Raw genomic sequence first — 23,527 nt, forward strand, 5'->3', positions numbered from 1 at the left:
CTGGGACTTGTAGATTGGCCATTGAATTCAGTGCATATCTTAGCTGTTATTTCCCTTTGTGATCTTCACATTCTAATCAGTATCAGTGTAAGCTACTTTAAAGGGATATTTCACTTAAAAAAAACCTTTTTGTCATTTCATCGTCTAATCAGGCTTTTGTGACCACCCTGGACAGATTTGAAGTTGCTTGATTCAATATTTAGACATTTAATATTCATTGATTGTGGGGTTTGGCTTGCAAAGTACACTTTGATGATGTTATCAAAAATGTACTTTGAAAGCCAAACCCCACAATCAATTCTCCAGTTCTAGGCAACACAGAAGGGGGGGGGGGGGGGGGTGGGGGGACTTTTTTCTTATTTCCCCTCAACAACTCCAATGTATATTAATGACATAGTTCAATGTTGAAAATGGGTGGTTCTTCTCCCCTTTAAGTGCAGTACTTGGTTACTTCCCACCACTGACAGTCACAAGGTGTGAGCTGCTGGGGCCATGGTGAAGGCTGTGACGCATAAGCAAAACTCCCCTTTCACAATTTCCTAACCATGACCAATGGCTGAGGGATGCTCTTTATCTAAAAATAAAAAATGTAATATAGTTTGCCCTTCTGATTTGCTTCGATTTCACATACAAAATGGAGCCAGACTGTGCAACCTGATGTCCCTATATATCTTGGGCTTGTCACTGGGCTAGATTCAAAAATTACATTTTCAAAGATTGTCCAAGATTGTATACCATTTTCATTATAATGCAAGCTCACAGTGAGCTTGTAGAGCAGCTATTTTGGACAATAAACTCAGGGCTCCTAGATGGCCACCCTCCACTCCCTCCTACAGCATCTTGAGCTCTGCACTGCAGAGTCTCTCGCTCCGCTGTCATGCCGCAGTGTGTCTGGGTAGATGGTGCTAGATGGTCCTAGCTCTAGCTGTGCCTTGGGTTGGCTCCCACAGTGCCTGTTTGCAAAGTAAATTCATTAATAAATAAAAGAAAAATCTCAGAAATTCCATAAATGTAACCCTAACCCTAAAGTTTGGGTACCGGGCAAATGTCTAAATTCTCTTTTGGGTCTCTAAAATGTTTGTGAACCACTGCTCTACGGGCCACCCTCCCATGGGTCACGCATGATTTTATTTTTTATTTTCGTGAAAAAATTGCTTTTTCACGAATGTTTTTTGCAAATGTTTTGAAATAATAATTAAAAACAAAATGTAGGAAACAAAAATTAAGGGAGCCATAAGAACGTGTCTGCTGCGACCCACAAATGGGTCCTGAACCACAGCCAGTGCCATAGAGGTCCGTGTTTCTGATGTGGTCGTCCCATGTGACATCAAGTGCCATTCGTAGCATTCTTGTAGACGCCATCCAAGGCCAGTGGTCTTGCTGTACTGTGAGCATCCATGTCTCGGCGCCATACAGTACTGATTCCACTGTAACCACAAACAGCCGCCTCTTGAGGTCCACTCCCATCTCAGATTTCCACTCTCTCTTCATCCCATACAAGGCATTCCAGGCAAGTGCCCTAGCTACTCCAGACCTTCAGGTCCTATTCTTTTGAGGCAGCCCAGACACAGAGATACTTGAAGTCCTCGACCACCTCGAGCACCTGCAGTAGACAGAACCATTGGCAATAGCAATGGTTGTTTCCTCGCCATACTTTTGTTTTCTTGCCATTGAGCTTGAGGTCGATCTTCCTGCTATTGTCAATGGTAGACTAGTTCCCTTCCTTTCTCTGCTGTATCCGAGACTATGTCATCTGCATTGTCGAAGTTGGTGATTGTATAATTAATTAATAACGGTTTTCAAATTGTTAAGAAATTTCACAGTATTGGTGATCGAGGACAGGGGTTCTCAAACATTTTTGGTTCAGGTCACCCCTGTAAATAACCTTTTCATGCACGGCAACCCTGAATGACATTGTTACTTTACAGTACCTTACATCTATGTCAAATATGTCAACCTTTCCCATAAGATACAGTTTATGTCACGAGGAATACTTGAGAGAATATCTGTTTTCATTAGGACATCAGATCAAAAATAACTTTTATACTTGGCCTTCAACCATTTGTCTTAAACCCCAGCATCCCTATTCTGGGGGGAACATTCACCCTAAATAGGCCATCTACAAGCTCACAACGTGTCTCAACATGACACCGTGTGACCTTGTAGATCTGCTATTTTTGGTGAAGAGACTTGATGTACTGTATAGGCTGATAAAGGTCGCACCAAGTACAGTGCAACTCAGGTCCATTTGACAAAGTATATGCAGTAAGTGGAGTGACATTGATCAATTTCAAACATTATGGGGCGCCCACTGGCTTGTCACTCCCCATCTCTCTCCCCATTTCCTGTCATTCTACTGTCCTAATAAAGGCATAAAAGCCCCAAATCAAATCTTAGAAATCAGGATCGGCATCAGCATAAAGAAAAGTCTGCCATGATGTGTACTGCCAATCTGTCTCTACACTGCAACGGATACATATAGTACATGTATATTCATAGAAGAAAAGAGGATAACACAAAAAGTGAAAAGATTTCCACTGTGGTCCTTGATCCAGGAATATAGATGACCAAGGAGGACCCAGTACTGTCACAGTAGGCTACATTAAAGAAATTACATCCTTCCGTATAAAACTACAAAGCAAAGCAAACTTCGAAGTAAGGCTAAAGTAAAATAAATATATGTATAGCATATCCCATTTGAGCTGTTTAGTATAATTCCCCTTGGGTAAAGAACCAATCTATAATCACCCACCCGATGACGACTTATTGGGTTTTCATGTGGAGAGCATGAACTGCATTATGTTTTACCATCTCCATAATGATGTGTTAAAGCGTCCCTCGCCCATTGGTCATGGTTGGGAACTTGAATGGGAAGTTTTGAGCAGTAGTTTTGCCCCAGCATGCAGCTCACACCTTGTGACTCTTCAGATGATGCGCAATTTAAAAATAGGTTTAACACATTTTTTAATCATCAAAACAACATGAATTCTTCAACCCCAAAAGTCACAAAAATCCCCTCTCATTATCAAGGGCATTACAGGAGATGTTTTGTATGGATGTTGCTTGTTCTGTACATAATATATAATCTAAAACTGTAGTAGTAGTAGCCTAGTAATAGTAGTAGTAATAGCAGTAATATTAGTAGTATTATTAGTAGTAATAGTAATAGTAGTAGTAATCATAAAAGTATTTGCGCAGTGCCTTTCCAGGACACTTTAAAAGACCTTAAAATATATACCTAAAAAAAAGTAAAAAACTAAGAAAGAAAAGAAAAAGAACATTACTGCATCAAAACGAATCAACAACTATACTATAAGCCAGGTCACACATTGGACAAATTGTCAAATAATATAAGAAAGAGGCCACAATTGTTAAAATAGACAATCTATACAAGCTCACAACAAAGCAACATAGCAAGGCGTTGTGAGCTTGTAGATCTGCCATTTTCACTATGTATCTGTGGAAGCGAGTCAAACTAAATGTAATGCCTACAATTCCAAGTGCTTGTCAGGGTGGGATGTCCCCAGTTACAATTTGCGGCCTGGAAAGGTTGAGAGCCATTGATGTAAGGCAGTAAAACAATGAATCCTGTAAAATCAGAATAAAATGTACAGATGATCAAAATCAGAATAAAATGATGATGATGATCAAAAATCAGAATAAAATGTACAGATGATAAAACTACTATTAGAACAAAGCTATACACAAGTGTCCAACCCCAATCAAGGGTTGGATTGGGGTAAATCCCTGCGATGTAGGCCTATAGTGTCATGTGTAGGGGGTGTACTTGTACATCAAGCTGCCTCCCGCTACAGAAAAAAGAAATAGGTTCCTGTCCTATGGGCCTCATGGCTCAGCAAGGCTTGCTTAGGGGAGGATAAAGCACATAATATCATACTATAAACGAGTAAATGTCTGTCCGTCCGTCCGTCCGTCCGTCCGTCCGTCCGTCCGTACGTCCGTACGTCCGTCCGTCCGTCCGTCCGTCCCATGAGGAGGAGGAGGAGGTGGAGGAGGAGGAGGAGGAGGAGAAGGTGAAGGAGGAGGAGGAGAAGGAGGAGAACGTGGAAGGGGAGGAGAAAGTGGAGGAGGAGGAGATGGAGGAGGAAGAGGAGGAGGAGGAGTAGAAGTAGGAGGAGGAGAAGTAGGAAGAGGTGAAGGAGGAGGAGAAGGTGGAGGAGGAGGAGGTGGAGGAGGAGGAGGAGGAGAAGTAGGAGGAGGAGAAGTAGGAGGAGGTGAAGGAGGAGGAGAAGGTGACTCAGTCCCACTATCCGTCCGTCCGTCCGTCCGTCCCATCCAGTGATGTCATCGATGACGTCATCAGTGATGACGTCATCAGTAATGACGTCATCAGTGATGTCATCAATGATGTCATATAATAGTTAGAAACCCAGTGATGTCATTACTGATGTCATACTATAAACGAAGAAGGTAACATGTCATTAGGTCGAACACCCTTTGGATCGACCACTAAACTCTAACCCAAACCCTAATCAAATGTCCATCTGTAACTCCGTTATTCAGGATTCTGAATCCAAAGCAAGCATTTGTTTTGCACGAAAAACATTCCTTTCCGAGAAACGGCCGCCACAAAACTTTGAAAAGTGATGACTCATCACTAAACCATAGTTATATGGGGTCTGTTTTTAGCCCAAGGAATGTTTTTCCTGCAAAACAAATGTTTGCATTGGATTCAGAATCCCAAAAAACACCTAGTTTGACCCCTTACATGCTACTTAAAGCATATGTATTTGTTGTATTATTTTACTCTATAGTAAAGTCTATGAGAGCCCAACTTTAATTGGCTCCCACAAGTTTCCCAAGACAAATCTGCGATGCCCCTATAGCCAAAAATGTTCCATATGGTATGTTCTAACTGTGTGCCAAATTTCATGCTTCTTTCATAAAGTGCACGATTACATCAAAATACTGCCCGAAACGCCTGGACTATAAAGCAAATTCTGAGATATTTGACCCCTATTACCAAGACAAAGAGCTACCAGATCATACTCTACGATGCACTGACCTTTGGTTGGCTACTAAATTAACACACTGAAGACTGAAGAGGAGAGGAGAGGATGTGTGACATGAATAGGACATGAAAATGTTTAGTGAGTGATTGTGAGTGACAGGACTATGTGTTTGCCTGGCCTTGTGTGGGTAGTACACACACCGGATATATGTACTGAATATATTTAACATAGTAAGTGTGTGTGTGTGTGTGTGTGTGTGTGTGCGTGCGTGCGCGCGTTCCTGTGTAAGCACCCATGCACTCTGCTGGGTGTGGCTGAGTTCTAAGTTGGGTCTGCTATGTCAGGCGTGATAAAAGGGAGTGAGCATGTGTGCGTAAATTGATAATCACTTCCAAGAATACATTAGCAACTGTTCAGTCAAAAATGACTGTGTGTGTGTGTGTGTGTGTGTGTGTGTGTGTGTGTGTGTGTGTGTGTGTGTGTGTGTGTGTGTGTGTGTGTGTGTGTGTGTGTGTGTGTGTGTGTGTGTGTGTGTGTGTGTGTGTGTGTGTGTGTGTGTGTGTGGAGAGAGGAGAGAGGAGAGAGGGTGCAGGGGTTGCATGCACACATACTTTCTTTTTTTACATAATGTGAGTCGACTTGTCTTATTGCTGTATTTCAAACAATGATTAAAAATGACTAGTTGTGTGTGATATATGAACGAATGAATGAATATTTGTGTTTGTGTGTGTTTATATGCACAAACTTCAAGGAGAGGCTGAACTAAAAGCAGGAGAGAGAATTCAGGAGCAAGGTAGTGAATGAATGAGAGAGAGAGAGTGGGTGTCAGAAAGGAAGAGAGAGAGAGTGTGTGTGTGTGTGTGTGTGTGTGTGTGTGTGTGTGTGTGTGTGTGTGTGTGTGTGTGTGTGTGTGTGTGTGTGTGTGTGTGTGTGTGTGTGTGTGAGAGAGACAGGCAGACAGACAGACAGACAGACCAGTCAGTGTAGCCACAGACAGGGGGAAGAACAGGCTGAATGCTGGCTGTCTTAAGGGACTTCACCGGGTGTAAAGCCCAGGGCTGTGTGCTGTGTGATGCTGCTCAGTGTGACGCCTCCACCACCACCAGAGGCAGGGATAAAGGGAAGAGACGTGCTGTAAAGGATGCTCTTGTGCTTGGATGTAAAAAGCCCCTCTTCTTCTGTTCCAAACTCAGTGGCGGCCGTGGCGAGCGGCGTGCGGCGAGGATGGGGTCCGTCAGTGAGCTCTGTGCCTCCAGCTTCCAGGCTTTTCTCTGTCCGACGGTGCGACCCGTGGCACCTGCTGCAGACACTGACGCTGATATGAGTGAGTGCTGCTCCTTACCTTTAAACTCTGTCATACTGCAGTTTTGGGGGGCTTGTCATAAAAGGCAAAAGTGTTGAACAAATAACAAAAAAAGTAAATAATAATAATAAGAAGAAGAAGAAGAAAAATGGAAAGATTAGGATTTCTTTGAATTAATCATTTTGAAAAGAAGAAGAAATAACTATTAAAACTCAAAATGTAAAAAGAAAATAGAGACAACAGATTGGCTATAGAGACAAACTGTATTGGGCTTAAATTGTTGATAATGGCAATACATACATGTCATTTATTATGTGGATATGAATGTGCCATAAATGTAAATGTTGTGAAGAGCTCAAGAGGTTACAACTCTGAACTGGTGAAGAGGTCTTTACAGTGTGTATCACAATGGACTGATTTTTTATTTGTACATTTGTAATTGCTGCTCACACAATGATGTTTGGCTATATTCTAGTTTCACTCAAATACAGTGAAGTGTAAGTGTAGGAATATCATTACAGTACATCTGTTGACAGGCTGTTAAAGGCACTTAAAGAGACAGTCACATGTGAAGGCTGGTTGTCAGGATTGTGCTGCTGTGGTGGTGATGTTCTTTTAGCAAGACAGAGAGGGTGTGTGCGTGCGTTCGTTCGTGTGCATTTGTGTGCACACGCGTGCCTATATGTGTGTGTCTACTGTACTTGCTTTGCTATGTTTGTGAGGGCCAAATATCCCCACGCATATAGCGTAATTAGAGAAATACACGGAGGACAATTTTCCTGGTCTTCACAACAAGTTAGGCTTACAATTAGGAAAACTTGGTTTATTATCAAATACAAGGAATTAAACAGCATTCTTATCGCAATCAGACACAATACATTAAGGTTAAGATTAGGGGTTAGAGTTTGGATTAGACAGTGGTTCAGGGGTAGAGCGGCTTCGAACTCCAGAGTAAAATAAAAGTCTGGGTTTCCGAGGCTACTGTCGAAGTGTCCATGAGCAAGACTCTGAACCCCTAGTTGCTCCCGATGAGCAGGCTGGTGTCTTGCATGGTTTCCTCCGCCATCGGTGTGTGAATGTGTGAATGGGTGAATGTAATGCACAATCATTGTAAAGCGCAATGGATAAAGGTGCTATAGGCCTATACATGCACCATTTACATTTAAAGGTTAGGGGTTAGGGGTTAGGGTTACAGGCAGATTTATACTTGTGTACGGCACTAAAAATAGCAGATCTACAGGCTCTGGATCCCTCTCCAGCGTCATGATGTCAGACTCATCACTCAGGTCACACATCCATCCCACAAACTTTTACATCACTCTAACATCACTATCAGAGTGTCCGCATCCCAGTGACTGACTGCAGGCAGGATGTTTCTGTATAATATATTGTCTATCTCCGTATATCACATTAACCACACTCCATTAATTGTTTCCTATAGAGATTTCAAAAAATATTTATCAACTAGAAAGATGCAATCCTGGGAAATTGCAAGTGTCGTTGCGGTGATGTCAAGTGAAGCATGACAAATTTTGTCTGATTGGACGTTATATTGTAAAAGATATCCGGCCTTACAACCCGGATACAAAACACTTCGCCAGCAAAGTGAACCTGTGTGTCTCAAACCAATTAGTCGTGATCTGGGACACAACCTCAGCAATCCTGCACACTCCAAATCACATCAATTGTGGAAACCGCAAAAACAGAGGGTATTTATTAAATATAGTAGGCTAGGCCTAAATCATCATATGATTAAAACATGATGGCTTGATTCTAAGCTTAAAATAATTGATGTAAATATTTTGTGTAATTCTTTCCTCATTCAGCCCAACCGTAGCAGAGAGCGCCATCCCACTGTTCCCATTTCATGGATAAACTCTTTAGCTGTGAGCCATGGCTTACGACATATTTGCGACATTCTTTCTGACGGCCACTGTGTTAAGCCTTCCCTTTAATAGCAAAAGTGTTGGGTAACATTTATCCCAGTGGTTGTCAAACTCTCCATAACTCTGAGAGTATACAGACATATAGGGGTCCATTTGGTTCCTAACTACTTTAAGTATATTTTGATACCAAAATCTACCAAAGTGAATAGTGAATGCCAGACTTTTACTTAAACTTAATACAGAATATTTCTACATTGCAGTGTTGATACTTTTACTTTACTCAAGTAAATAATGTGAGTACATCTTCCACGACTTCTATCAATCATTCAGCTGGGGACCCCCTAGAACCCCTCCCACAAGGACCCCTGGGGGTCCCCTGGACCCAACTTTAAGAACCAATGGATTATCAACAGCAGTTATTGTCTGCCAGTCCCCCCCCCCTCCTCTCCCCTCTACATATCCTGTTTGTCCGTGTCTGCACCCTAAATAAAGCTCTGATTCAAGCACACAGCTGCGCTGCCCTTGGCTTCCCCTCTCTGCCTCTCTGAGCCCAGCACTTCCTCCGCGGATGAACCTCACTCCAATCCATGGATGTATACACACACACACACACTAGTTTAGTTAGAGGGTCCCAAACTTTTCCATTTCCATTTTACTCTTGTTAGTGTGGTTAACGCACTAGTACTAGTGCTACTTTCTTTTTCTTCACTTTATAGTTTCGAATTAGCCTCCCCCTGGTCCCCTCCCACTTTGAAAACCGCTGCAGCAGTTATAATGATAATGATAATGATAATAAAATTAGCTTTAATAGCTCTTTCCATACATCGAAATGCAGCTCAAAGTGCTGTGCAACACAGCAAAAAATCTAAACAGATGAAAAACAATACAGCAAAAGGCAGATGAACCATACTATTTCTCAACCCAGAGTCCAGGGGTGTCATTTGGGGTCCCAGGCTGCCACCCTCTAGTGACACGTTGACATTTAACCAGCAGTTTAGAGTGACACATAGACACACATTTTGTCTGCAAACATTAACCACTTGCAACCTGGCATCCCGATTTTGGGCATGTCATTACAGGTGAACATTTATTTTTCATTTATTTTTTCTAAAATAGCAGATCTACAAGCTCACAACGCTTCAAGTGGTTTGTGTTTTGTTTATGCTCTTGTTTTGTTATGTTTGTTCTTTTATTTTATGTTTTTTTGTGGCAGGTGCTGCTGCAGTATAGTCCGTCCTGTGGCATTTGAAGTTTGAACACTGTTGAAGGCCGGGCCTCTATGTGAAAAGAATTATCTTAAAAAGCCCTATTTAAAAAAGAAATACAAAAATCACACCTAGTGTGAAATGCAGTGGTGCTATTTAAGAGTTATTTTCATCAAGCGTCCCGCATAGCCAATCACAGCGCGTCCTGCGAAGCTTGGCCAATGAGACCCTGGGCGTACAACAAACTTTGAGTGCCAAGATGTAGGCCATATCTATGCCAGACGTAGGCCACGCTTCAGTGTACTTTTGCAGACATTTTTTAACACATTTTTCCCACCAGTTTGGGAACCGGACAAAGCCAGATGTTGGAGCTTAGCTCCTGTTCCAGGATCACCGCTCAAAAAACAGGGCTTAAGGGGTCACATTTATTTGCCACCCTCTGGGGCGACCATAGCTGAATGGTTTGAGAGCCTGCCTGCAGAAAGCAAAGGTCCCAGGTTCGATAACAGGCCTCTGCAAAGCGTCAAACTGAGAAAGACGCATAATAATCCCTAACTACTTCTAGGATGTGTAAAATGCAGTGAACACATTTCACGTATGCGAAAATATACAGTGACAAATAACACCCCAAGGTGTTATTACAGTTTTCGCTGAAATGACGCCTCATAGAGTCAGAACTAAACGTGGAGAAGCAGCGTTCTGGTTTTATATAGTCTGATAAAAGATTTCCATCCCAATACCAATTCCCATAACTTGCGTATTGGTAGTACAGAAAGAGTATAAAACAGTGTCAACTGAAGCATTTAAAAATTATTACTGTAAATGACATATCGTCAAGTGACAAATACGTGGTACATGGGAATGACAATGCTCCACATTTCTGGAACAAACTGCCAGAAACTGCAGGTTCTGTTACAACTCTCAGTTCTTGGCTGAGACTGTTCCGTCAGTTTAGCTGCTGCCTTTTACTGAGGTTTTTGATGAACTTTATCTAAATATTTTAGCTTCATCCATTGAATGGATTCCATTCCCTGAACTATTTTAATAACTATTATTCAGATGTCATATTTTGTAATGTGTTTTTTTTTAAGGCTTTTTAAAGGCCCTTCGAATAGCCTTGGTCAAACTTGCCTTGCCTTGAACAAAGCTCAAATGTTGTTCTTCTTGGTAGCCTATTTGTAGACTATACATCAAAACAGTTTTATCTGAGTTGTCTGTGTTCATTTGGAGTTCGATATATCTTCAAAGTCTCATAAACAGAGGCTTGTGTGTCATTTAACCCTGTGGTTGAGAGGAGAGAGAGAGAGAGAGAGAGAGAGAGAGAGAGAGAGAGAGAGAGAGAGAGAGAGAGAGAGAGAAAGAGTGCGTGTGTGCGTGCGTGCGTGTGCGTGCGCGTGCCAGTGTTTAGTGGTTTACCGTTTAGTGATCCCCGATTGGACGTTGCTATTGAGACCACGCCTACATCTCTCTCCCCCCCCCCCCCCCCCCCCCCCCCCCCCTCTCTCTCTCTCTCTCTCTCTCTCTCTCACACACACACACACTGACACACACACACACACCACATACCCACAGTTGTCATCCTTCTGTATGAAGCGACACACACTCAACCAAGTGAACACGTCTACTGCTTTACTTTATTCTGTTCTTATTAGCACACAAAAATAACAAAATATAATAAATAATCTGTCTGCTGTGGACACAGTGATGGTGCAGAAGTCTGAAGATGGAGTCGGTAAGTTTATCTTATAATAATTAAAGCCATCTAAAACTGTGCTAACCTGGTGCTAACCGAGCTGAGCTCCTTAATCTACAGAGGATCTACAAGCTCAAACGCCGGCACCGTGCAACGCGCTGTGAGCTTGTAGATCGGCTATTTCCCCAGTGCGCCAGCCACACCGGCTGCGAAACTGTTATAAATTCCATTACTTTATTATTATTATCACTGATTGATAATTTGCCGCATGGAGCTGCAGGCGCCAGCGTGACAAACCTAGTATGTTTGTATTTATTTTTTATCACGTGTTTCGCGTTTAAAGGATATCCAGTGGTGGAAAGTCTAAATGAGTATTTCCAATTTCCAATACTTTTACTTCTGCTACATCTCTCGGTAAATGTTGATTATTATTACAAAACTTATATTAACCACTGCAACTTCAACCCTATTGTGAGCTTGTAGATCTTCTATTTTCAAAGATGTTTGTACATTTGAAAACTTGAAATGAGACATTCTGCTTACTGAGTATAGGCCTACATTTACTTTAATAGTACTTTTAAAAACTGTTGTACTTTTACTCAAGTACATTTTGAATTCTGGACTTTTAGATTGCAGTAGTGTTAGGCTACTTAGTAAAACATTTGGGTACGTTTTCCACCACTGCTTATAGAAAGGAATAAGAAGGTGTCATTCACACTGCCTTCCTTTTTCTCCTTTGTACATATAGGAATAATTGTGTTTTTAAATAATGTTAATAAATATATGTTTTAATGCTATGTTGATGATTTTATTATATATTGTGACCACAATGGAAACAAGTCCCCAGGACTTACACACAAGTTATCCCTTGTATGTTAGTCTTACTATGTCTGACTGTACCTCCTGCTGTTTACATTTCTGAGTAGGCTAATAAAGTATTCAATCAATATACTGTATATGGGTCAGTGACGTGACGCCCCAAAAAACATGTTTTTTAAAAATCTTTAAATAGCAGGCATAAAAATTATTTACTTTTGTTCTACTCACTCTCAACTTTATGGAAACACATTTTGTTTTTAGATATTTTATTGGAATCAGACTTTATTGAGCAGTTTGTTGTACTTGTGCCTAAAACCGTCATCTGGTGTGACATGACAATAATTGTTCATAAAATGAAAATGGAGTACACCTTTCTTAAGTTACTCACTTTATCAAAGTCCTTTATCATAACTAACCTGTGATCCACTATAGTTTTGTGAAAATTAATTGAATCTGTATATTTTTTTCATAATCAACACTCTGTGTGAGGCCCATGTTGTCGATCTTTCAACATATTTTAATTTTATTCTGACAAAAACTTTCTTTAAAATTACACAAATATTTGTGACTCTTCCTGATACTATTTTCTATGTAAACCATACACATTTTTTCGGTTTCATCATTAATAAAGGTATGATTTCTCACTATTTGGAATGTCACACCAGATGACTTAGTGTCACACCAGATGACCATATCTTCATGTGTCAAAGCAAACTGTGTTTTAACCTACCTATTAGTGAGTACTGAACTTTACTGATTGATTAAACAATTACCCAGGAAAAACAGCAACAGTAAAATTGCTTTAACATTAAATAACATGGCCTTAATATTTCTGAACAGGATAGTATTGTTGGGCCTTAACATAGGATAACAAAGAATTGTAGTAGTAGATGGATGGATGATGAGGATGTGCACAGGAATGCTACGCACACCTAAGTCTTCTGCCGGCCCACGGCAGAAGGATCTTAAAGAGACAATAAGGTGCATAGCCACACTGGGAGCCAAGGCAACATTTTATTAACACCAATTATTGGAAACAACTCAGCATTCAGGTGTATTACTTTTTTCCGAAGTCTCCTGAACTTGAACACAGCATTTTGAGTTGAACAAATGTATTTACGAATCATGTCGTTACACCACATCTCCACTAGCTAAAGAGTGCTGGGTTGTGCAACTCCGAAAATAGCTGATCTACAAGCTCTCGCAGCACAATGCGTTGAGAGCTTGTAGATCAGCTATTTTCGCTATGTTTGTCTCGGGTCCTACCTTACCTCATTGTCCAGTCCAGTGAGTGAAAGTACAAAAGTATTAGATTAGATTAGAATAGACATTTAGACTGCATTGTTCATCAGCCAGTCACATTTGGTGAGGGTATAGACATTTAGACTGTATTGTACATCAGCCAGTCACATTTGGTGAGGGTAGCAAACCGTTTGCCCTGTTGCGGTTCTGCTATGCCACAGACAACTTCCTGCTCTTTGTAGAAAATGCAGTCTCGCCCCTTTGGCCAGACAAAACCATTTTTCATTTTTCCAAGTTGATTCATGCAGTTTATCTCTAGCCCCTCCTTATTAATGGTAACAATCTGCCCCACATATGGCTTTCCCTCATATTTGATTATGACAAACTGTCCTTGTGTGTATTCATCTGAGGAGGTGTCTGAATCCTCAGCTTGGGCCTCTCCAATAGATGCACTTCTGTCCAGCACCTGAGTAGAAGACCTTCAGGAGGAGACATTTAAATGTAATTTATTTGTCAGGTAGATTGTTTTTAGTAGTAAAATGTAATTACTAGCAAGTCCTCAAGTTTGCCAAGTATGTTATACTCACTGAGCTCCGGAAGCTGTTTTGGGCCTGCAGCTGACCTGGGAAGGGGGCAGTTCCGCAGATGGGCCACCACTTAGTTAAGGAAGAAAAGGAATGAATGGATGACATAAGTTACTTTATTGTCATTAAACAGGTACAATTACAGGTATCATAAAATTGGCAAAGAGAATGATTTAGTTATACTTACTCATCACTTGTCTTGTCACCTGGCACCTCAGCCCTGGAGACTTGGTCGAACTGTAATTTCCGTGGGTTGTGACAGGTGCAGATCTGAGGAAACTGGCAGAAACAACTCAGGTCTCTGTAAACTATCTTTCCCGGGAAGATAGAAAGAACCTGGTGCGTAGTGCTGATGCCAGTCACTGGACGCACTGATGGAGGGACCATTTCATCCATGTTGGATATCTTCTCTTCTTCGATCCACATGACAGTGACTTTTTCAGAGGACTTCTGTAAATACTCACACAGATCCCTCGGTGTTTGTAGGTCACTGCCTCCGAGGACATACATGTCTGCCTTACGCTTCAGCACCCCTCCCACACCATCAGGTGCGCCCTTTCCATGGGAACGCTCTGAAAAGTTCCAGGTGACCCTCTTGAATCCCCATGTATAAGGAATGCTGCTCATGAGGAAGCAGTTTGTGCGATTCCGGTTACCACCCATTTTCTGTTGTCAAGTGTCTTATATTAACTGCTTATAACGGATAGTTATTATAAAGTGTTACCACAATATAAGGTTTAGGTTTCTGTGAAGGGGTTTCTGCTCTGTCTGATGAATTTGCTGTATCACCGAACGAAGCTAAATTAAATTATGTAAAAATGTTTAAAACGTTGTTTTAAACATGTTAAAATGTTTTAAATGGACAAAAGAAACATGGGACTTGTTATTTATTGTTATGTCTGTAGGAAAATACAGTATATATCATCTGGTGTGACAATCAAGTCATCTGGCGTGACAAGCAGATATGTCAGACCAGATGACGAAGTGTCACACCAGATGACGTTTTCTGCATTTAGGACTACCTTGAGGCTACCAGGTACACATTAGCATGCTAACAACATGCTAGCTATAACAAAACAACCTAGATTTACATGTAATTATGACCAAAGTTTCAAATAACTTTTGCTTTATTAATGAAAAAGGTGTCACACCAGATGACATCCAGAAGTGCCACACTTGTCAAAGTTTCAACAAGATGGCATTTCATGAAAATGTTAAAATCATAACTCACCTCAGACACCTGTCTTGCAGTTGTGCTGGGAGTGCTGAATAGCCTTACAGAAGAAGGACCTCTCTAGCCCAGTAGGTGTCCAAATTATTGCCTGTTTAATTTTTCCAAACTAGTGTCACACCAGATGATTTTGGTTTGGGGGACAAAATCTTTTTGATCAGAAATGACTGAAAACATTATGCTTGGACTTTGAAAAGATATAGGCTCACAAATAGACATTTTTTTTTGCCTAAATTCATTTTTAATGAATTTTAGCAATTCTTTTTCTTAGTTTTATTCAAGTTCCCACTTTGAGAAACAAGGTCGGGACAGTCACACCAGATGACATTTACCATGTTTGGTTGAAGATTCTGAAGAAATGAGGAATGAAATGTTTTAATCTTGAGTAAGTTCACATAAAGCTTAATGTCCTGCACAATATTCAGAAGGTTTTTGACAAATATATTTTTTATTTATACATGTTTGACACCGAGGACAGCGAAAACGCTACGTCACGTCACCCACCCATATACTATGTTTTTTCAAGTCAACATAATCAGGGTCTGGACCAGAGGACCAGTAACTTAGTTCGAGTCCCTGACAAATAAATCTAATACTGGAACAAGGACTCTATTATACAGTAGTGGGACTGACACTGGATTGAGGCCACATGGCTGTGTGTTGTTTATGGTGCAATATAATGCATGCATGTGTCTATTAATACCCTGAGGCTGAAAGCACCCATTATTGAATGGTTTGGGACAAGGGGATAGCTTTTAGAGGATGACTGGAGAACTGGGCACTGAAGGGGGGGGGGGGGGGGTAATCTGGAACAGTGGGCCCCTGAGGACACCAATGTTTTAAAATATTCATTAATTTTATCATTTATATTTGATTGTTATAGGCCTATCTAGGCTACATTTCAATTACAAATTAATGGTCAAATACACATCATATTTTTTGTTATAACATTTATTAAGGCCAGATATCTCTACACATGCTTTTTTGCCACCAAACCTGTGATAGCTAGTCATTTTGGGGATGAATCAGAAGTTGAAGGGTCAATTTGGGTCTGATAATGATCAACCGCGCATGTTAAAATCATGTTACGTTATTTCCGAGTAGTGAATACCATTGCATTTTCCAAAGCATACGTTTATTCAATGTTTTGGCGCCCAATGGACCTGTATGTATCATGTATCCCTTAAAGAAACTGCGCCCGTATTTTGGTGCGAAGTCGGAGAACTGGGTACTTGAGCAAACTGTTTCTGGGTGGCGGAACTGGGCAGTCTTTATGGGAGAGAACTGGTCCAAATCCCGGTTCTCCAGGGCCTTACAGTATACTTCATGAAGTGCCAAGTTGGCCCTTGCCCTGGGCACATTCCTTTTTAGATACAGAACGCGCATTCTTGGTTTGCCTTTTCTTTTACTGGTTTGACCAATTTTGGACCGAAGCAAGCAGTGTTGTTGTTGGAGGTATAAACTCTAACACACGTCATAAAAAAGCGGGAATGTTTTCCCCCAGGGTGTTGTTCTAGCTCTTCACCACACCTATAGGTGGTACAATACGTCACTGTAGGGCAGAAACCTCGTACTGCATCTCCAAGTTTAAAATGTGTATGTAAACACACACAAAGCCCTGCTTCATCATACAAGACTGTCGCGCAAGACTAGTGAAAAGAAAATAGCAGATCTACAAGCACCCAACGCCTCGTGAGGCGTTGTGTGATAGTAGATCGGCTATTTTCCCTACTCTAAATCATTTTAAAAATGATAATACAAAACAAATGTTTTTGGACTTACAAGGTTTCCACCCCGACAACAACGAAAAGCAGCCTGAACTGGATGGCATGGCTCCAGCTCTGTGGGCGCCACACCTGCAACAGTTGGTGCTCTCTGCCCTCTTTGTTTCCTGTTCGCCTCCATCACACTTCCATGTTTCATTATCTCTGACTGTCGCACAAAACCTCGCTCTCTCTTTTTCCGTTCTCTCTTGTGTTCTCCCCATTGTGTGGGTGTGGTATAGTCATGCGGGATTTGAACATGCATGCATTGCACGGTACAACCTAAATTTGCACTTCGACTTCTGGTTTATGCCCAAAAGGACTGGCTATCCACAGCCTTTAATCAGTTTGTAGCAATTGTAGAAATTATATATTAGGCCTGAAATGTCATTACGAAAATGAGTAGTTCTGTTGTCGTAAGGACCACAATGTAAACAAGCCATTGTGCTTTCTTGGGTTTAAATCCTAATAGTAGACCTTGTATCTGAACTGTACTGTCCTATGCGGACTTCTAATAAAGTATTCAATCAATCAATCAATCAATCAATCAATCAATCAGTGTACCCCCACATACACATTTATACAATGCATGTAAATCTAGAATAATATATCATCTCTGTCGGTTGGAAACCAACTCCAAAAACTTTCCAGGACTCAAATTCAAAAGCAGCAAAAGCTCAAAATGTGGATCAATAAGAAAAACAAAAACATGTAAATGTTGCCCACAGTACGTAGTTCTCAGGGGCACAGGGTTGTGTTTAGTGATGGGACAGCAATGCCCCAGAGGCTGGGCGGGTGCAGGCCAGGCAGTCACCAGGGAGTTCACCATAACCACATGATAAGGCCATGATCCTTCTGAACTGGCTGTCCTGCGGCGGCAGGAACATTTAACTGGACAAATGTTGCCTTGTGTGAACCCAGCTGCAGGCGGTGGTTTTTACTTTACTGGATTATTTCCAGTTTTCAATACTTTTACTTCTACTGTAGTAGGCCTACTCAACTATATCTCAGAGGCAAATATTGTACTTTTTACTTCACTACAATTATTTGAAAACTTTAGTTACTAGTTAGTTTTGTAGATTTTGATTATTACAAAACAACATACACTATACATTTCGGCCATTTGAAAAGGGCGATCTACAAGCTCACAATGCGTCAGGGTGCGATGCATACATTTTTATACACTTTTGAAACTTGTGAAACGGGACATTCTGCATATTGAGTACCTTCTACTTTTGGTACTTTAAGTACATTTTTTTTTAAACAATATGTTTATTTTGTTTTCCATTTTTTTTAAGACATACAAAACAACATATACAGGACAATAATAGGCTACATACAGACAAAACAAGCAAAAAAAAAAAGAAAATACAACAACATACAAAAAAAAAAAAAACTGACACTAACACGACACATAAGAATAATTATGATACAAAGAGCACATATACCATTTACACTATTTACACCCAGAGTTCTATGCCATAAGGCCGGACAAGTGACTGCAGAGAAAATGCAGCTACCCCACACCTGGTTCCTCCATTAAATAAGAAAGATCATTGCCCTTGACATACTGGATAAAATTCCCCCATATTTTCTCAAATAGCTCTTGGTTGTTTTTGAGAGTGTATGTGATTCTTTCTAATCTCTTTAAGTACATTTTGATACCAATACTTTTGTACTTTTGCTCAAGTACATTTTGAATTCCAGACTTTTACTTGTAACATAGTATTTCCACATAGTGGAATTGATACTTTAACTTAAGTAAAACAAGTGAATACTTTTTCCACCACTGGCAGTTGGTGGCTGGATGATCAAAAGGCTTTTTAATTCTCAAACAGATTGTTTATGGTCACATTAAAGTCCGCAGGGCCAATGCCTGGCCACGGTTCAAATAGTCTAATAGTTCCAATATGTCAATAGCACAGATATGAGGATGGAAGGTGTGTTGTGTGTGCACGACACGTATGGTTTTGTTTTGTGTAGGCTTAACATGCAATAGGCTGTGAGGTCGTAAAGAGATATTTTAGTGTGCTAAAGTCAGTACACAGCCTTGTTGTTGAGTAGTAAATTGTTAGTCACTGACTTTATGCCTGTTTTGTTTACTGGTGCAGGCCTCTTGTCAGGATTAATTACGGTACATAGATATGAGTTAAACACATTTCACTGCATTGTAGAGCACCATTTGTCCCTGAATGCACCGCATTCGTGAGTGACGTGCCGTGAGCTTGCAGATTGGCTATTTTCTGCATGCGACACCATAGTACGATTTTCAGAGGTTGCGCAGTACGGAATTCATATTTGCAAGTGTGATTCGAGTTGCGGTTGGTTTTTAAGTTGGACAAAATGTGGACGACAATATTTTCCCAAATATGGATATGGATGTTACTATAGACCACATGAGACTCACACAATATGTCCATATATGGGCATTCCAAGCTATGGGCTTAATACTATTGATGATGTCAGGGATCTCCATACATGGTCATACAAGGGACAAGGACGGAATCTGATGTCACAATGTGATGTCACAACAATGTGATGTCATAGGTCAGCTATAGACATTGAGGGATTACCTGGCCTCTGATTGCGACCGTAAGGTCGCAGTTTAGTATGAAAACCTCCACCGGCCGTCCGTCCGTCCGTCCGTCACACACGTCACACCTTTGCCCTGCTCAATGTATACGTGTAACGCCTGATACTGAGGTGATGTGTCACTGTGACATCACAGATACTGAGGTGATGTGTCACTGTGACATCACAGGTGAGATCGCAGTGATGTCAGATACTCAGAGCAGGGATCTCCATATTTAGGCATAAACAGGTGACATCACAGTGATGTCAGATACTCAGAGCAGGTATCTCCATATATGGGCATAAAATGGATTCTGTTAGGGATCTCCATACTGTATATGGGCATAAAAGGGATTAGTGATGTCAGATACTCAGAGCAGGGATCTCCATATATGGGCATAAAAGGGATTAGTGATGTCAGATACTCAGAGCAGGGATCTCCATATATGGGCATAAAAGGGATTCAGATGGAGATTCAACTTCAATGAGTAACAATGGCAAACTGTCAACTGCCCGTATGTCTTGATAATTGGTAAAACAAACTTTTGGCCTATTTGTGGCTTATCATCACATCCAACCATCTTAAGATACTCAGCTAGTGGGGAATGCTCTCTTCCCTGGTGAGAATTGCCCCTTTATATAGGGCTTGTTTGTGTATTGTATGACATCACGCCACATCATCAGCTGTGGACTCTGTGATGTCATCGTATCTCCATATATGGCCATCTCCGTATATGGAGATATAAGTCGTCCATGCCCAGGTATGGGCTGGTGAGGTCAGACTTTGTGTGATGGGTAGGTTATCTCCATATATGGAGATTCAACATTCCAGGTGTAACTATGGCTGCCCGTATGACGTGAGAGGTGGAGGCTGTGATATTTGTGGAGATAAGCGACCAACGGTCGCTTATCTCCCGATTAGGGAGTCTTACTGGTAGGCGTTACTGACAAGATGTGACAGTTTTTGCGACCGTCAGGGAGCAGTTTACTATGAAAACCTCCACCGGCCGTCCGTCCGTCCGTCCGTCCGTCCGTCACACGTCACACGTCACACCTTTGCCCTGCTCATATCTCCGCATCAGTATGACATCACACCACATGTGTACACAAACCTTTGTGTACGTTGCTGTGGCAACAGTCTGTTGTTGCTGGTCTGTTAGTGTACGTTAGCAACCACCTTAGCAACCATGGTTTTACCCTAGCAACCAACTGTTTACCCTAGCAACCAACTGTTTACCATAGCAACCATGTTTTTTTTACCCTAGCAACCAACTGTTTACCATAGCAACCAGATACGCAGAGCAGGGATCTCCATATATGGGCATAAACAGGTGACATCACACTGATGTCAGATACTCAGAGCAGGGATTTCTCCATAATATATGGGCATAAAAGGGATTCTGTTAGGGATCTCCATATATGGGCATAAAAGGGATTCTGTTAGGGATCTCCATATATGGGCATACAAGGGATTCTGTTAGGGATCTCCATATATGGGCATAAAAGGGATTCTGTTAGGGATCTCCATATATGGGCATAAAAGGGATTCTGTTAGGGATCTCCATATATGGGCATAAAAGGGATTCTGTTAGGGATCTCCATATATGGGCATAAAAGGGATTCTGTTAGCTGTTAGTGATCTCCATATATGGGCATAAAAGGGATGCTGTTAGGGATCTCCATATATGGTCATAAAAGGGATTCTGTTAGGGATCTCCATATATGGGCATGAAAGGGATTCTGTTAGGGATCTCCATATATGGGCATAAAAGGGATTGTATCCCAGATGATGCCCTGTTAGGAGATCCCACACTAACAGAATCCATATATGGTCCTACCGACAGCTGCTATAAGCCAACCCTGGTGATAAGGTCTGAGTCGAAGAAATGCTTCTTTCCTGGCAAGAATTGCCCCTTTATACTGTAGGGCTCGTTTGTGTATTGTATGACATCACGCCACATCATCGGCTGAGGACTGTGTGATGTCATCATATCTCCATATATGGAGACATAAGTTGCTCATGCCCAAATATGGGCTGGTGAGGTCAGACTTAAGCCCTTTGCACACAGGACAGTTGCGTTTTTTTCGTTTGCGGCATGAATAAAACGCATTGGATTTGGTGTGCAAGGCTGTGCGGAATCGGCGCTACGGATCCAAAAAGCTGTCATAAAAGGAGTGATTAGTTTTTTACCGCATGCGACAAGACGCACGAATCGAACTGGGTTCGATCGAGAAAAAAACGCACGGCGGCAGCCACTCGTCGCACGGCTAATTCGGAGCCGGTGTGCATGAGGTCATAGAGAATCATTGTTTTCTTTAAAAAAAATTATATTGTCCGTTTTATCCGTGCGGTTAAACGCGCCTGTGTGCAAAGGGCTTTAGTGTGATGCGTAGGTTATCTCCATATATGGAGATTCAACTTCAATGAGTAACCATGGCAAACTGTCAACTGCCCGTATGTCTTGATAATTGGTAAAACAAACTTTTGGCCTATTTGTGGAGATCTCCCGATTAGGGAGTCTTACTGGTCATAGTTAACTGCGACCTACGGTCGCAACAACAGGGCATAAATGTGCCATATCTCTCTCTCTCTCTCTCTCTCTCTCTCTCTCTCTCTCTCTCTCTCTCTCTCTCTCTCTCTCTCTCTCTCTCTCTCTCTCTCTCTCTCTCTCTCTCTCTCTGTCTTGTCGCTCTGGCTCTCATGTCCACATGGGGGAGCCTGTGTGTACATGTGTGCAGCATGAGACGCAACTGAGGGAGGAGTCAAGTAGGACAGACAGGGGTGGGAGGGGGGGTGTATGACAGCTCTAGGGTCGCCCCCCCCCCCCCCCTCTCCACACACACACACACACACACCAACACAGTCGGCATTCAGTCAAGCTGAGCGCCTCTAGCCCTCCCATACACGCGCCCGTCCTCTTTGAGCAAGCTGTAGAAGGCCGGGCCACTCACACTCTCTCTCTGAGGGAGAGGGGCTTCAGAAGAGGCTGTCACTCTGGACACAGGGACCATTGGGGACTGTTATTAGGACAACAGGACCGGAGGGACTGACTGGGTTCCCTCCTGACGCACTGGAGATAAATGGTTTTAGCGTCCAGAGATATTAGTAGGTGATCAAGTCTGACTCGTCGTGGAGACTGCATGTGGCTAGAAGTGGAGCTGGGGGCTAAAATTGGAACTTGTGGATCTTACTGTACATAAAGACCAGAGGGTGACAGGGTAGGTAGCCGTTGTTGCTCTGGGGGGGACTGTCTGTCACTCACTAATGTCTGAGGAAGAGCCCATCTGCCCAAAACGTTACCAATAAAGGAATACAAAAACACGATGGGAGCAGCATTCTGGTGTGCGGATCCTATGGTTTTTTCATGTTGAATTTTGTATCCAGCGCCCAGCCCGGCCCAGCAGGACAGGTGTGCGACTGTGCGTGCTTTTTGTAACTTATTTTGTGACACCTTCTCCCATCTCGGGGACTGTCTGTCACTGACTGGACCACTCTGCTGGGAGGAGACAGAGGGGCTCGCTGCCGCTAATTGGAGCCACGGTGCTGAAGCCACTCTGCAGCCAGAAGTTTTCACCGGAAAGTGGAACAGCAAGAGAATGACGTGAATGTGTAGGAGGTGTGTGGTTTATCGGAACTTCTGCATTTTGACAGGTTTTTTAGCAGGAAATTGGGTGTGTGTGCGTCTGTCTGTCAATGTCACCATGCCTTCCTTGAAAAGCCCCACATGACAAATGCAAACGCAGCTCCGGCGGTCACAGGCAGCGGATGGAATAATGCGGTTTCTGTTTTGTCAAGTGTCGTTCTGTTGAAGGATGCGGTTTGTTGCATAAGGCTTACCGAGCAGAGCCAGAGAGAGACGCACATAGCAAAGAAGGGACAGAGGGAGAGGTCTTTTAGGCCTAGTTATGTATCAAACACAAGTCTAGGGCAGTTGGTCATTAGTGTAATCTCAAATCTAGTAAAAACCTAGCTGTGGTGAGGTGTCTCTTTACTGACACACACACACACACACACACACACACACACACACACACACACACACACACACACACACACACACACACACACACACACACACACACACACACACTCTCTGACCTCAACCCTGTGCATTGCAGCTGGTTAAAGGGCTACAATGCACAAGCCACCAGTTATGTCAGTGTTTGTGTCCTTTTTGAGCACATTGGCTTATTGTCCGCTCTCGATGAAGGACCATGGATTGTAGCCACGTGTGTGTGTGTGTGTGTGTGTGTGTG

The 23,527-nt window shown here is 42.1% G+C and overlaps 1 protein-coding gene across 5 annotated transcripts in view; it reads left to right on the top strand.

The window, feature by feature from the left end:
* Positions 1 to 6,197: 6,197 nt before the first annotated feature.
* Positions 6,198 to 23,527, top strand: part of LOC308303613 (cytohesin-1-like) — a gene marked incomplete at its 5' end in the record, with an annotated part of 38,603 nt that continues 21,273 nt past the window's right edge. For 2 of the 5 annotated variants that reach the window (XM_080748040.1, XM_080748041.1), the window contains 2 exons: positions 6,198 to 6,263; positions 16,500 to 16,506. In XM_080748040.1, the coding sequence (XP_080604166.1) occupies positions 6,198 to 6,263; positions 16,500 to 16,506 (73 nt within the window). Of the gene's footprint in view, positions 6,298 to 11,040; positions 11,100 to 16,499; positions 16,507 to 23,527 lie in introns of those variants that run through there. The other 3 variants (XM_080748038.1, XM_080748039.1, XM_080748042.1) reach the window with 2 other exon arrangements.

The sequence above is a fragment of the Nannobrachium achirus genome, assembly GCF_963921795.1.
Source record: "Nannobrachium achirus genome assembly, chromosome: 18".
NCBI lineage: Eukaryota > Metazoa > Chordata > Actinopteri > Myctophiformes > Myctophidae > Nannobrachium > Nannobrachium achirus.